General features: G+C 34.1%; 1 protein-coding gene across 5 annotated transcripts in view; it reads left to right on the top strand.

The window, feature by feature from the left end:
• ERBB4 (erb-b2 receptor tyrosine kinase 4) overlaps window positions 1-15,452 on the top strand; it is a 1,133,152-nt gene that overhangs the window by 920,489 nt on the left and 197,211 nt on the right. For all 5 annotated transcript variants that reach the window (XM_032859886.1, XM_032859888.1, XM_032859890.1 and 2 more), the window contains 3 exons: window positions 3,049-3,181; window positions 7,537-7,659; window positions 11,051-11,149. In XM_032859886.1, the coding sequence (XP_032715777.1) occupies window positions 3,049-3,181; window positions 7,537-7,659; window positions 11,051-11,149 (355 nt within the window). The remainder of the gene's footprint in view (window positions 1-3,048; window positions 3,182-7,536; window positions 7,660-11,050; window positions 11,150-15,452) is intronic.

Below are 15,452 nucleotides of genomic sequence, written 5' to 3' on the forward strand. Positions count from 1 at the left end.
TATTATAAAACTAAATTTTAAGACAGTGATTTATTTTCCTATGTTTCTCTTAATTTAACCAACTTTTATTTCAAGAGAAATATAAATGCATTGTATAAAATTAGAAAATGCCTGCTAGCAAAAATACAAAATAAGAGCACTATAGTTATACTATCCAAAGACAAGTACTGTTTAATGTCTTACTGTATATTCTAGATATTCTTATGCACATACATGTGCATATATGGATTTTTCTTTCATTGAGATTCAACTGTTTCTAACCCAATCTTTTAAATTTCTAGCCTTCTTCTTCCCATGGCAGTACATTTCTATCTCAACTACTACCTAATCCATAATTAGACTTTTCAAGTTACCTGAAAAATGTGTATACAAATGGTTGTCTAAACTAAGGTCCAGTCCAGGATTGAATTTCACACCTTGTTGTTAGGACCAGTAAGTCTTCTTAATCAAAACCATTACCTTATTTTTCATATTCACTTATTAAAGGGAACATACAAGTTTTCTTTTGGAATATTCCCCCTTCTCAATTTGACTGGTTGTTTACTTGTGGCTCATGATTTGTTTTTCAAGAATAAATTCTACTGAAATATGAAGCATTTGACCACTTAAAAAGTCCAACAAAACACTTGTGTACAATTTTTAGGTGTAGAAACTCTAGTTCTTTACTTTTTTGGGTTGTTTGGACCTCTGTCACTCCTACAGAGGGGTAAGAGAAGAAAAATGGTAAAGAAATGCAAATCAACCAAGGAACTGCTATGGGAAATTATTGAATGTAAATGCTAACTAGAAAAACATAGAAATTACTGTCTATTGAGTTTTTAGTGTTTTATGTGCATTGCCATGACCTAACTAAATAGTAATGACATGACAATTGATAGCTATCCAAAATAAATGGAAAGAATGAAGACAGAGGTCTTCTTTTGTTCTACTAGGAATGATTCTTCTTAAAATGGAAAACGAGCAAAAATAAAATAGAGCATTTTCTGTTAATTTATGTGACATCGACATGTATTTTCATAAATTCATGCCACTTATTCTTTTGCAGAATAGATGAGCAGAGGAAGTTTAGAGTTTAGTTCAACCTACAGTTGACAAAGTGTTGGGCAATATTCTCAGTCATATATAAATCCTTTGCAATAAAAATATTGGATTGAAGAAAAAAATACAACCCTTTGTGTAGTAATGGCTTTTTCAGGGATATGTTAGGCACTTAAACTGGAAATTATGCCTTGGACTGAAAACTTAAAATATTTTTTGAAATACATATTTAACTGCCATGCTCAAAAATACGATCTTACATACGCCAACACACATCACAATGATGAGTTTGTGTCCATACTACGGTTTAATTTTCTCAGCATAGATTTTTATATCTTTATAAAATTCCATTTAGGAAAATCTATTTGAATTATAGTAACATTCCAGTATGCTATAATACTTTCAGCTGTCAGGAAACAACCTTTAGGATGAAATAATTCTTAAGGTTTTTCTGTAGTTTTATATGGCAATATAACAGTCATAATCTTTAAAAGACATAGCTTCATTTATAGAAGTGACACAGATTTTTTTCAAGAGCTGTTTAAAATTTAAAAATTTTATTTAGGATCATCCACTATCATTATTTCTGATGTGTCTTTGAGCACAAGTTTATTTTGCAAAAGTGAGTAATTTTTTTTTTCTAAAAGAATGTAGCTGTACAGAGTAGATTCTTCTGCAAACAGGAATATAAGGTGTAAAATATTTTACTATGGAAAACATGGCCATTCAGGAAGTTCTTTCTTAGTTTCCCTATCTGTCATGGCTTCATGGTCAAATATGTATTAGGTAACACCTATGTGTTTTACTCTGGGCTATTTGCTATGATGTATAAAATTAATATACATCAAGGCTCTGACCACAGAAAGCTCATAGATACTACTCCACTCTAGAACAAGAAATTAAGACCATAAATATTACTTTTCAAGCAAGGAAAAAAAAATATCTTAGAAGACAATAAGTGTTTAGTTTCAAAATTGTATCTTAGCTAACAATGTATTAGAGAAGCACTTTAAAAATATGTCTCTAAAAAAAAAAAGAATATATAAATCTCTAGTGAATCTCTTCTCACCCCCTTTTAGTGTAATACTTAATGTGTAGACATCTTTTATGGGTATATGATGCTTAGGCACACTTTTGATAATCATAATTACTCTTGTCATTATAACTCTGAAAACCTGTCTGACCCAATTCTTTACCTTTTTCCTGCCCTTTAGCCCAGTAGAGTTGTCTAGCCAGAGTTTGAAACAGCACTTTTGTCAACATATCTCTCTTACCGGTACCCTCATGCTCCAGAGTTGTGGCGTTCATGTAACTCCAGACCGTGCATTTTTGCTTAAAGCAGTAATTCTCAAGGCAGGAGGTAGGGTATTGGGGGTGATTTGAGCAGACATTTGACTGTACCTAGAGAAATTGTCAAGACTAGAGGATGGGGTGTTGTTGGCTTCCAGTGAAGGGAGGCTAAGGATGTTGATAAAAACCCCAAAATGCATAAGACAGTCCCCTGCAGTGAACAACCATCCAGCCCAAAATGTCAATAGTGCCACTGTTGAGAAAGCCTACTTTAGAGAAAATGTTGGAAATAATATTATATACAACAACATTATTAAAATATATTTCCATTTATTTACAGAAAAAGTAAAATAAGAATAATTTAAAATGCTTATATATCAACATTTCAGCAGGTGGTCTTCATTCTATTACCAAGTGTTATGTTGTTGTTGTTGTTGTTGTTGTTGTTGTTGAATGGCATGCTGTGGCCGCTCATCTCCAAAGATTATTTGTATGTGCATGGTTTATTACGTAAAACGCAAAGCAAAACAAAAGGTGGAAATAGTTTTTATTTCCCCCAAAATGTTGTGGCAGCTCTAATGCATTTTGTATTTGTATTTCTTCTAACTGAGAAGATTGTAATATGTGGATAATGCATTTATTACACAACTGCTCTTTTTCTCCCTCTGTCTTGTCTCTCTTCTTACTTTTTTTTTCCTCCTTTTTCCTTCTGGTGGGCAGAACTCCTCTGATTGCAGCGGGAGTCATCGGCGGGCTCTTCATCCTGGTCATCGTGGGCCTAACATTTGCAGTTTATGTTAGAAGGAAGAGCATCAAAAAGAAAAGAGCCTTAAGAAGGTTTCTGGAAACAGAGGTATGGTGTTTATTTGTTCTCCGTGTGTTGAGGGACTTCTGTTAGGTTTAGAAAGTTTAGATGATTCTCTGTTATTTAACCCAGGTGAAAACTCGGTTCAATTTCCTGCAATGAACGATGCTGAGTTCATAGTATGTTACACAGAGTTGATGAAAAATCGGACGATATAGTAAAAGTAGTCAAGGCAGATTCATGCCCGAAGGAGGACAAATTGTAGGGGTCAAGGAGATTTTCTGATGAATGACAGATCTTACTGTAAAGACTTAGCTGTTTCTTTTGGAGGCGGAATCCCACTAGAGTCCTAGGATATTACAGTAGCAGAACTAGAAAACAACCGGGTAGAAGATACCTCAACAGTGGAACTAGGAAAATGTTAGAAAGAGAGAATTTTTCTGATTCAAAAATAAAGCCAGATAGTCAAGCAATTTATACTTTAATTAGGGTCATTAAATTGGCAACCACTAGTCCCATTATACCAGTAGTGAAAAGCTGAGCTTACAGGATAAAGCTTCCTATTGTAATCACACAGACTTTACCACAGAATTTATGGGAAGCATTTAATGCATGTGAGTTATTGTGAATATGTAAATTACCCACAAATTATTATAATCTCTCTTATATTGCCGCCCTGAGTTCTCTAGCATGCAAGGTGATAGTTTTCGCTGTATAGGTTACAGGGGGAAAACAATTACAGAAAACTATGCATTACCAGATCCTTCTCAACTTGCACCTTACCTTCTTTCTCCTGATACGTGGCTATGGCTGCCTGAACATTGCTGAACAGCTCAGAGCAATTCTGTTCTGAGACTTAGCCTTCTCTGGATCTGCTTTTTGCTCACTGTCAATGTGACAGTCTGACTTTTCCTCTTAACACTGACAGGAATGAGAATATTCATTCATAAATTGTACAAACTGATAATGAATTAAATTTTAGCTCTTTTCTTCCGGAAGTTGAAACTAGGTAGAAGGATCATATGAAATGTTCAGGAAGCTACTTTACTTATATGCAGGAAAGAATGTCTAAGAATGAGAGTTGTCTGAAATTAGAATGGGTTGTCTCATCAATAGAGATGTTCAAGCATAAGACAGGTAGTCAGTTATATACATGAAGAGAATAGTAGCAATTTTTTACTTGAGCTGGATGCTTACAAAAGACGAACTTCATCGTTTTCAATCTTGCACATGTGAGTACAAGTTTGGACACAACACAGGAGCTGTGCGTATTTTCAGTTTAGCTAGGATGCGGGAGGCAGAATTCTCCCTTATGGCCAGCTTGGGGCAGTCATGGGGAAAATTCTAAGAAGTGAAGTGAGTTAGAGTTGGAGGGGAACTGAAGGCTTGGAACAGCAATGGACATGTAGGTGATTGAATAAATACGAAAAGAATTCTGTCCCTTAACTACATGCCGGGAAGTCCCATTGCTATAAACATAAATGTTTTGTCTTCTTTTTTAATACGGTGCTTTCTAGGCATGCCCTTCAAACTGACATCTCCTTACTAAATAAACACATACTGATTGGTTTTAGAAGCAGACTGCTTTATATAAAAAGTTATTGCTTAGCACTAAATTAGATAATTGTAGAATTCCCATCTCTCTCTCAGTAAAAATAAATAACTATGATTTTCTGTCATCTAAACAGAAGACAAATTCTTAAGAGGATCAACTCAAATCCTTAAATTCGAAAGCTAGAAATCTGTCTCAGATGTGAAAAACTTGTTAAAGCATGATATATTGTTGGAATGTACTTAGAGTTAATATGCTTCTCCAAAATCATATTGCTCCAGATTGTCTGTCTTCTGTTACACGCATAAAAGTAGAAAAATTTTTTTTTCAACATACACTTACGAGATGCTCTGTAAACTTGATACTTTGATAGATACTGTAATTAAAAAGCGCTAATGGGACATGATCCTTTCCCTTGAAGAGTGACAGATTCAGTGCCTAAAATATGGCAGGCAATGTTCCAAAGTTTTCCAGCTATGTTACATCCCATTTCATCTTTTGACAATCTTCTGTGGTAATTATTGCTGTACCTATTTCACAGTTGTGAAATAAGGGGTTAGGAGGGATAAATTGCTTTCCCAGCCTGGAAGTGGCAGTACTAGTGTGCAAACCTACAATTTTAAACTTGACACTCTTTCCACCGTACTGGCTTTCGAAATAAAACAATGCTTCTGTTAAAGGCATCATTCTCAAATTCCTGGAAAAATGTGTTTGTATAAATTTTTAAGTGAGATCTGAGAAATTGCTGAAGACTAAACCTGCAGGTAGAATTGTGAAGTTTTCAAAATACGGAATTATGGCATATTATATGCCAAAGCATATATTTTAAATATATATAGCCCAAAATACTGAAATCTAGTCCCCAATCTTGCATATGATTTTTATATAAGTTTTTATGTGATTTTAAAAAAATACTTCATTAAAGTTCCTGATTATATACATATAGTGTGTGTACCAAAATCTAATAAACAAATTCTGCACCGCAGAGTTGGAAGAAGGAGATTCTCTGACAGAGATTCTTTTTCCAGTTTTAGAAAGGATTTTGTAATTCTTTCTGAGCTTTATTTTATGTGACTTTATATGCATTTTTAAAAATATATATTTGAAAATGAGATAGAAGCATATTTGTTGTCTAAACTTTTAAACAAGAGCCCAAATTTATTTATAATTTTTATCATCTCCATATTCCTGGTATTGCTACACTTACCTATATTCAAGATTCTGTTCAGCTACTTAAATAGACCATGACATTCACAGAAGCAAAATAATAACCAAGACACAGAGTCACGGTGCACTTAGCTTTGTAAACAGACACTGAGAAACACTGAGATGGTTTTTAAGACCATTTGAGTAGGAGCTGCCTTTAATTCTTTCCTTATGTTAAGAGGGGCACCTGGGTGGCTCAGTGGGTTAAGCCTCGGCCTTCAGCTCCGGTCATGATCTCAGGGTCCTGGGATTGAGCCCTGCTTTGGGCTTTCTGCTCAGCAGGGAGCCTGCTTCCCCCTCTTTGTCTGCCTACTTGTGATCTCTCTGTTAAATAAATACAATCTTCAAAAAAAAAGAAAAAAAAGAGAGAGAGAACTAGCTATTTGTTTGAGTTTAAAGCTTAATTCCTTTATTTATCTAAAATTATCCAAACTTATCCCTTTTGGCCACACCCAGCCAAGATCTCGTATTTCCCACCCTAATCTCATCCTTCAGACCTGTCCCGCACTCTATTGCATTCTGTTGTATGTCTTCCTCCTTCCTGATGCTGTGTCTAAACTGTTCTTCACAATAGTAATACCCTCCTCCACGTCAATCCATTTTTATTATCTCAAGACCAATTTTATTTTTTTTAAAGATTGTATGTATGTATGTATGTATGTATTTTAGAGAGAGAAAGTGCAAGCAGGGGCAGAATCCCAAAGAAACCACACTGAGCTTGGAGCCCAGCACAGCCTCCATCTTAGGACCCTGAGATAGTGACCGGAGCTGAAACCAAGAATCTACTCCCCTCAAGACCAATTCTAAAGTGTGCCTCCTCCAGGAAGCCAAAACTAATAAAGTTTTCTCGCTGGTGGCTATTTTATCCCTGTGCATACCATAGCATTCACCTAGGATGTAGAATCATTTCATAGAATTTTAGAATATTTGATCTGCAAAGTACTGTAGTGCCTTGCTGCTTAAAATGTGCTCAAGGTCCATCATCATACATAGAATTCACCTGGAGTTCTGCAAAAATGCAAATTTCAGCCGCAGCCTTAGAGTTACTGACCTAGAATCTGCATCTTCACAAGAACCTCGGGTAATTCAAATGTACATGAAAATTTTAGCAGCACTGTCCTGGTGCATTGGCATTGTGCTAACTTACTTTGTTCTCTTCTGACACATTTGTCCTGGCTTCCTAGTTAGATTTTATTTTTCTAATTCTATTTATTGAGTCTCCTAAAACGAGAAAGAAAACTTTGGTAGAGTACATGGACATAACTAAGATCTGAGTCTTTGCTGTAGCTACCAAAACTGGAAGGACTTCAAAAAGTAGGATTAGGAGCCACTAATTAGCCTAAATTTCTTTAAAATGGTGGGGGGGGGAGGGCGCGGGAGGGGGCAGGAGAATCTCCTAGCTTAATATGTCTAAAGTAGGCACATTGTAACTTGTGTTCACCCAGACAAAAAGCTTGAGAAGTGAAAGGATAGACTGAGGGAATAGTGAGTGATCCAAACGATAAAAAAATTGTCAAGGAAAGTATGCCTGTGTATTTTTTGGTATGTATGAGAAAGAGAATCAGGCAGAGGAAGAGGGAGAGGCATTGACTGGAATTGAAAGTTAGAGAACCTGTATTTTTTTTTTTTTTTTTTTGTTTTGTAGTTGGTAGAACCTTTAACTCCCAGTGGTACTGCACCCAATCAAGCTCAACTTCGTATTTTGAAAGAAACTGAGCTCAAAAGAGTGAAAGTACTTGGCTCAGGTGCTTTTGGAACAGTTTATAAGGTAAGTAAAAAAATAACCCATACCACCAGTTATTTTTTGGTTCAGACCAATAACAGCCAGAGTTATTGCTCTAGGTAACCTAACTTCCTTTTAATATTTGGAGAGGACAACCAGTATCGTATTGAGAAGTTGCTGCATAAATGAATTCATTCATTTTTATTGAGCAAGCTGGGATGGAAACTAGCATGGGAAAGCAGGAAACTGTCACAAAGAGCCACAGCATATAGTCTTTCTTTCCATACCCTTCTGATCCACTTTTTATGTTGGCAAATTTTGTCCCTACCTAAAATGTATAGCTTGAGCCCATTTTCCTTCCCCTACACAGTGCTCCATGGAATCCCAGACAGGCCTGAGCATATGCCATAATCCTTGTTCTTCTTCTCTCCTGCCCTTTTATTCCCACATCTCCCCCTCAGAATGACATTGCCTATCTCTTTAGAATCCACACAAATGTGCTGATTTGTTAACAGGATAGGATTAGGCCCAAAACCACTTTTTTGCCTACCTATTAGTATGATTTAGCAGAAAAATTTTCAGTTTGGATGTCCTCACCATTATATGTAAACTAAAAAAGTGACTTTCTTTGTGGAATTCAGGTTAGATAGAACGAAAGGTGAAATCATGGGTTTCCAATAAGAGAGATATTTTTGGAAAGGCAAAGTTCAGATAATATCATCTGCATGTTTACTTATTTAGCTTAATTATAAAACCAATTCGGAGGCCAGGCCCAAGGTTAATTGTGGTGAAATTTATGTTTAACGTAAGTAACAAGTATAAGAAACTGCTGGGTTAATGATAAATCCTTCTTGTGATGTCTATTAGAACAGTTCCCCAAATTTTACTTTGACAGTTTTATAAGTTTCTTAAAGCTATATCAAGCCTGCAGTTTTTATAAACATTTCTATTAAAATAGACTGGATCTTAGAAATTTTGCACTTTAAAATGTTCATTTTTTCCTACTTAAAACAGATGTTTATTTAACAAAAAGTATTAACAACTAGAATATAAACCTTAATTTTCCCTCCTGAGTGTTCCAAAAATAATTTAATCTCTTTAAAATAAAATTATTTTATTCTAAGGCCTAAATGCAGAACATTCTTAATCTCTTTGTGTGCATATTTTGTTTAGTTAAACTCAAAATTATAAATTGAACACCTAATTTGAGTAGAAACTATTCTCGGCTGACTTGGTGCTTTCTAGTTTTCAAATTATTTGTATATTCAAAGAAATATGACTTATCCTGTTTTTCTATTTATATTATGTTAGAAATAATTCCATTTCAAAGGTAACTCAATTTTGGATTGTTCCTAGCGTATAATCAGCTTTTTATTTTAAAGATGATATGGTCTGGAAAGTGAATTTTACTTTAAATTATGGATACCATTTAACTTGAGAATAAATATGATCTAATGACCTCAGCAGGGAAAAATTACCCATTTAGACTTTTAATTCTAAAGCTTTATAAATGTTTTTATTATGAATAACTATTTGCCTGTTGTCCATGAGCATTTAGCTTCATTGAAATTACTTGTATTGAAAGGTCCATAAGTACATATCAATTTTATACCTATCGTAGTTACAGTTGACGCTGTTTTAATTAACATACTAGCTCTTACTGAGGCATATTGTCTTAAATGGGAAAGAACTACTCTTGACCACAGAAATGCATATTAGCTTAGCTAATTACTTCATTGATTTTTCTCCTGGTTGGAGATATGCTGTGTTTAAGCATTAAAGATTTGAACCAATACCATGGATATTAGTGTAGTTGAATTTTTGTCTGGTCAGGCCTAGAAAATAATGACTATACTTATTTAAAAAGCAGTACAAATTAATTCACACTGAATTTATATTCGTATTTCAAAAGTATACTTTGGGAATATTTTAATATTGATGCTATATCTTTATAAAGTAACCCCCCTCTGGTTACTTTATTGAATATTGGTAAGCCTGTTCTCTACCCTACATACCATCACTAAGAAAGTATAGCCTATGGATCTTGGGCTTCTTCCTCCCCATTTCTGCATTAATAGTTAAAAAAAAAAATTATACCACAAGGAACTTGGCTTTCTTTCTTTTTTTTTTTTTTTTTACTTTAGATTAGATTACATAGATTTCCCTATTAACCCTAAGAAGAATGTAACTCTTAACTTCACCTTCTAATGGTTAAAGCCCTTTTTATCTGTATTATTCTGACTTTTTAATAATTCTTGTGTTTAGGTCTCCTCTTATTACAACTTTCAATAACACAAATATATATGTTTTAGCATAGAAGTACAAAATGAAAAACATTTTTTTATGACTAGAACCAACTGATATTAAGAAAAACTAGAGGTGTTCTCTTTAGGAATAAGAGAATTTTCCCCCTTTCATTTTAATGTTAAAACTGGACTAAGCAGACTTTTTTGATGTCAGGGCTAATAAGCTAAAATTTGAGATTTTCTTGCTTCTGTATTCATAAGGAAACACAGAATTTCAAAAAAAATTCTTCGATAATTGATGCACCCTCGATGTCTTACCGAAATTACTGTCCTTCATTCAAATGGTTGAATTGTTTACTCAGAAATGCTGTTATTTACCTTAATGTTGTACTTGACTCAAGTTCCACCTACTTTATCCTTCCTAGTGTGTAGATCCTATTCAGATATTATAATGATATTTTTGTAGGAGGAGAGAACTGGCAATGACCAGTATAAATATTTTATATTCAGAGATAATAAAAATCCTTGACAAACACATACACAATATTTGATAATAAAGACAAATTAATATGTGCTCAGTTCTCTCTAGTACTTGCCTTTGAAAACTAATTCTTAAATAATCATCTTAGAAAACTATTTTTAAACCAATCCAATCTTCAGGAACACGAGAATATGCTTTTTTGTATCTTTATTTGTTTTAGTTGCAGAACAATTAGGTAATATTAAAGCTGAAAAGAACCTCCAACATTACTTAACCCAGTCTTCTAAATTACAAATGAGACAACTAAAGATAAAAAATTGGAACAGTGTTCTCCAAGTCTTAAGAAATTGATATATCATCCGAATCTAATATTTATATCTTACTTCATTTCTGTCACTATTGAAAAGCTTTTCCACACATACAAATTGAATTTTATAATAGTAATGTTTCATAATGTAATAGTAAACACCTTGAAAGCAGAATAAATATATGATTCATCTTCAGATAATGAAAGGAGACAACAAAGTTGCTAAGTAACTTGTAACACATAACAGGTATTAGATAAATGTTTGTTGATTGAATAAAAGAATATAGAACCTCTAAATTATTTTTTAAGAAATTAATAGATTGAGTGGTTAAATCAAATTTTGTTTCTGGTATAAATTTGTATATCTTCATATAGATTTAATGTGATTTTTTCCCCCCAAAGGGCATTTGGGTACCTGAAGGAGAAACAGTAAAGATTCCTGTGGCTATTAAGATTCTTAATGAAACAACTGGTCCCAAAGCCAATGTGGAGTTCATGGATGTAAGTATAGACACCAGGCAACCACATTTTTATCCATTTTTAATGGACTGCTTTTAGAATTTAAAAAAAGAAAAAAAAGAAAGAAATGATATACTCTACAATTAAAGCCTTGAGCAAAGGTCAGCAAACTTTTGCATCAAGGAACAGAGAATAAATAGGCTTTTTTGTGTGATGTGGTCTCCATAGAAACTACTCAACTCCATCCTTTTGGTAAGTGAGCAGCCATAGACACTTAAAAACAAAACAAAACAGGGGTGCCTGGAGGGCTCAGTTGGTTGGGCGACTGCCTTCGGCTCGGATCGTAGTCCTGAAGTCCTCAGATCGAGTTCCACATTGGGCTCCCTGCTCAGCAGGAGTCTGCTTCTTCCTCTGACCCTCTCCCTTCTCATGCTCTCTCTCTCATTCTCTCTCTCTCTCTCTCTCAAGTAAATAGATAAGGTCTTTGAAAACAAAAACAAAAACAAAAACAAGAAAACCCACAAGAATGGGTTTGACTGTGTTCCAGTGAAGTTTATTTACACAAACAAGCTGAAGGCTGAAGCCCTACAAGCCAAATTCTGCTCCCAAGTGCTTTGTATTTAACCACAATGTAAAGAAAGGCAAATTGCATTTGGGAGTAGGAATGATGGCCTGAAAAATTAATTAGGCTGCTTTATTTTATTATTGTTATAATCTACTAACAGAAAACATCAATCAAGAAAAGTTTCTATAGTAAGTTAGTGTTAAATTTAAATTAGGAATCTACCTAAGTCAGATAATTACCAATTGAAATTTACTTTTTTCAGTTCAAATTCAGAAGAAAAACCTAATGGGTAAAAAGCTCCAACTATAGAAAAATAAGAGAGTTCTGAAGAATAAAAATACTTTATGAAGTCAATCAGAACTTTAAGATTTCCCCTGGCAAAAATTGTAGATTGAGCTGTTCAGCGAATTTCAGAAGGTAGGACAGATAAAATATGTATGTGGTAAGCTGTTATTTTTTTCACATTCAACACAAGATAACTTGCCAAAGGTTCTATCAAAGACCCATGTATATATTCTTTCTTATTTAGCATAAAGTCTTCAATAATAAGAATAATTTTGATTTTCAAATGACCTTAATATGAAAGATGATGCAAGCATATGCACTTTGATTTTTAAAGATGGATTGCTATATATTCCTACCCAGTTTCTCTTGTAAGCTCCTTTTTAGGTTGTACAGGAGCTCAGTTTTTCATTTTGGATAATTTATTTGGATATAATGCTCACTCTTTTACATAGAGCTGCTTTTAGTTCAACAACATATTGGTTATTAGATAATAGAACTGATAATTAACTGGTACAAACCAACTGTTCTGATCAGTTGGTGCTGTACCTTACCAGTTGCTTAATATTTTGAATACCGCCTTTGTTACTTATCTACCAACACCTGACAGACATTGAGTCCAGTAACTAAATAGTGTTTCTTTCTGTAGGTGTGTAAAAGTTCTGACACTCTCTGCAGCTACATGTCCTGGCTCATATAGTAAAATGTAAAACTGAAACCTTTTTCAGTGATGTCACAATCAATTTGATCTTGATTATAGGTATATAGTTGTGAAGGAAATTTTCAAAGTAAAAGTTATGAAGAAAAAGGACAATGAATATACACAGTTTAAGTTAATATGTAAGATGGATTAAAAAAAAAAAAAAAGATCTTGCCCAGCCTAGACTGTAGCCAAAGCTGAAATCCACAAGAATGCTCATAATCTCTGCTGGAGGCTTACACAGCCATTTTTGTCATATTTCCATGGAAACAGACTGGCAAAAAGGGGTTAAGAGGCTACAAAATAATCACCTAAGAAAGAAGCTCTAAAAGCTTCATCATGATTTTGAATGATTATTTGAAAGCTCCTAACCCCATCCATTTTTTTTTTTCCTGATCTGAAGCCTATTCCCATGGAAACGGGAGTGGGGATGGCAGCTTGAAGTCTTAAGATTTCTACTGAATTTTAGATGACACTCTGATTGAGCCATGAAAGGGGTCATTTTCCTAAATGGTTGATAAATCTGGTGACCAACAGACTCCTAACAGTATGTTCTTTTTAAAAGTTTCAAAAAATGTTGATTAGGGAAAATATTTTTACTGAGCCACTCATACCTCATGGATAAATGCTAGAAGATTAATAGATTGGCGGACTGCTATTGGCAATTTCAATAAATATCAAGCAGAAACACCTCCTACTATTTTCACAACTTCCTTCAAAACATTAGTATGACATCGCAATAATTAAAATACAGTTGCACTGGCAAAGTTCACGAAAAATTCAGATTTTAAGCAGGCTTGTGTAATTTGAATGCAAAATTATCTACATTTCATACCAACATTGTTAGCTCATCTACTATGTGTGTAAATCATTATGAGTACTTAAATAACATGTCAAACTGTAATAGAAGTTTTCATGTGAGCAAATTTATTTATAATTTGGACCTAAGAATTAAGTTAAAGTTGCTCATATTCCCAAGGTTATTAAGATAAAAGTCTTATTTGGCATATCTTTTAGTTTGGGTCCTTCCATGTGGTAAAGTATTCCAAGTTTAACTTTCAAACTCAAATAACATATACTGCAATCATGCTACCTTCTCTTTTGTAAACTAATGTCTGTATATATTTGTTTATCAGCATATGTTTTATGCCATTTTAAAGAAAGAAAATAAAGCTTCTGAAGACAATAGGAACTGCCTACTCATACTAAGCATTAGATCTCTTTGTTCCACCCTACCCCCAGCATGCAACTTTATAGTTGGAGTAGAATATTCTAGATTCAATAACTACTACTACTAAGTTTATTAGATGTAGCTCTGTGTTACTGGTTATTTTAATAAATGACAAAATGCAACAACTTAAAGCTCACTACATCCAATACTTCTATTGATATACGGGGCACAGGAAATGATTTTTATATTTTCTTAGAATTTTTACCATATGCAAAAATAAATAAGAAACAATTTGTATTCTATGAAATGCTATGCTAAAAGCAGGAGAAAGAGAATTTGGTCAGAAGGCTATTACTCAACTCACCTGAATATGTCTAATGGATTCATAATGACAATAATAACACATAGCTAGTGAATGGCCAGTATGTCCTTAATTCCCATAAAGGAAGATCACATTGAACAACATTAAGAAAATGACCTTAGAGGTGCACCTTCTTAGGAAGAATATCTACCTTTATGCACACTTCTAGTTTTTGTTCCAAATAACACCATTTCATTGGAAAAACACAGGGTATTATTTTTTTATTTTTAGTTTGGTTTTACCTTGTTGTCTTTTGGGTTTTGTGTTTTGTTTTCTTTTTATCCATCAAATGGTACAAAACACATACCTAAAAAATGAGGCTATTGAGTAAGATTCCTGGAATTGGAGAACATGGTCTGGTCAAATCAGACAGACTCTTGAGTTTGTCTGAATTTCTACTACTGTTGTTTTGTTGTTTTTTTCTCTGATATTTAAGCCCACTATCACTTGACATTATTCTATATCTCTTGGAATTATATATGTATTTAAATGTTTTATTTATTTGTTTTCTTAAAAAATATTGAGATAAAAATAAACAATTATCCTAAATTCCAGTGACTGGATAATAATAATGCTTCAGCTTAGTGCTCTGTTTGATGGCTTTAGCATCAGCTTTCCCATGCCAAGTCAACCACCTAGCTCCCAATAAGGTGCTCCAAGGAAATATGTTTCAGATTATCCAGCCTTATTGTGTAAATATATTTCGGGGCACCTGGGTGGCTCAGGGAGTTGAAGCCTCTGACTTCAGCTCAGGTCATGATCCCAGGGTCCTGGGATCGAGCCCCACATCGAGCTCTTGCTCGGTGGGGAGCCTGCTTCCTCCTCTCTCTCTGTCTGCCTCTCTGCCTACTTGTGATCTCTGTCTGTCAAATAAATAAATAAAATCTTTTAAAAAATAGTAATATTTCTCTTAAAGGAAGAAGAGCTTGTTGTTCTCTCCCTATACAATAGGAAAATCTATTTATCTTACATGATCATTGCACTATTTTCAGAAGAAATGTCCATGTGAATTGTGCTTACATGTTGCTCTTCCTTGTATTGCCTTTATGATATTCAATGACTTTTTTAAAAAATTGTATTTATTTATTTATTTATTTTTGAGTGAGAGAGAGAGAGAGAGAGAGAGAGAGCCAGCATGTGAGCAGGTAGAGAGAGGCAAAAGGAGAGGAGAGAGAATCCCAAGGAGGTTCCATGCTCAACTCAGCACAGAGCCTGATGTGGGGCTTGATCTCATAACAGTGAGATCATGACCATGAGATCATGAGC

The sequence above is a fragment of the Lontra canadensis genome, unplaced genomic scaffold (assembly GCF_010015895.1).
Source record: "Lontra canadensis isolate GAN:19392208 unplaced genomic scaffold, GSC_riverotter_1.0 scaffold18, whole genome shotgun sequence".
NCBI lineage: Eukaryota > Metazoa > Chordata > Mammalia > Carnivora > Mustelidae > Lontra > Lontra canadensis.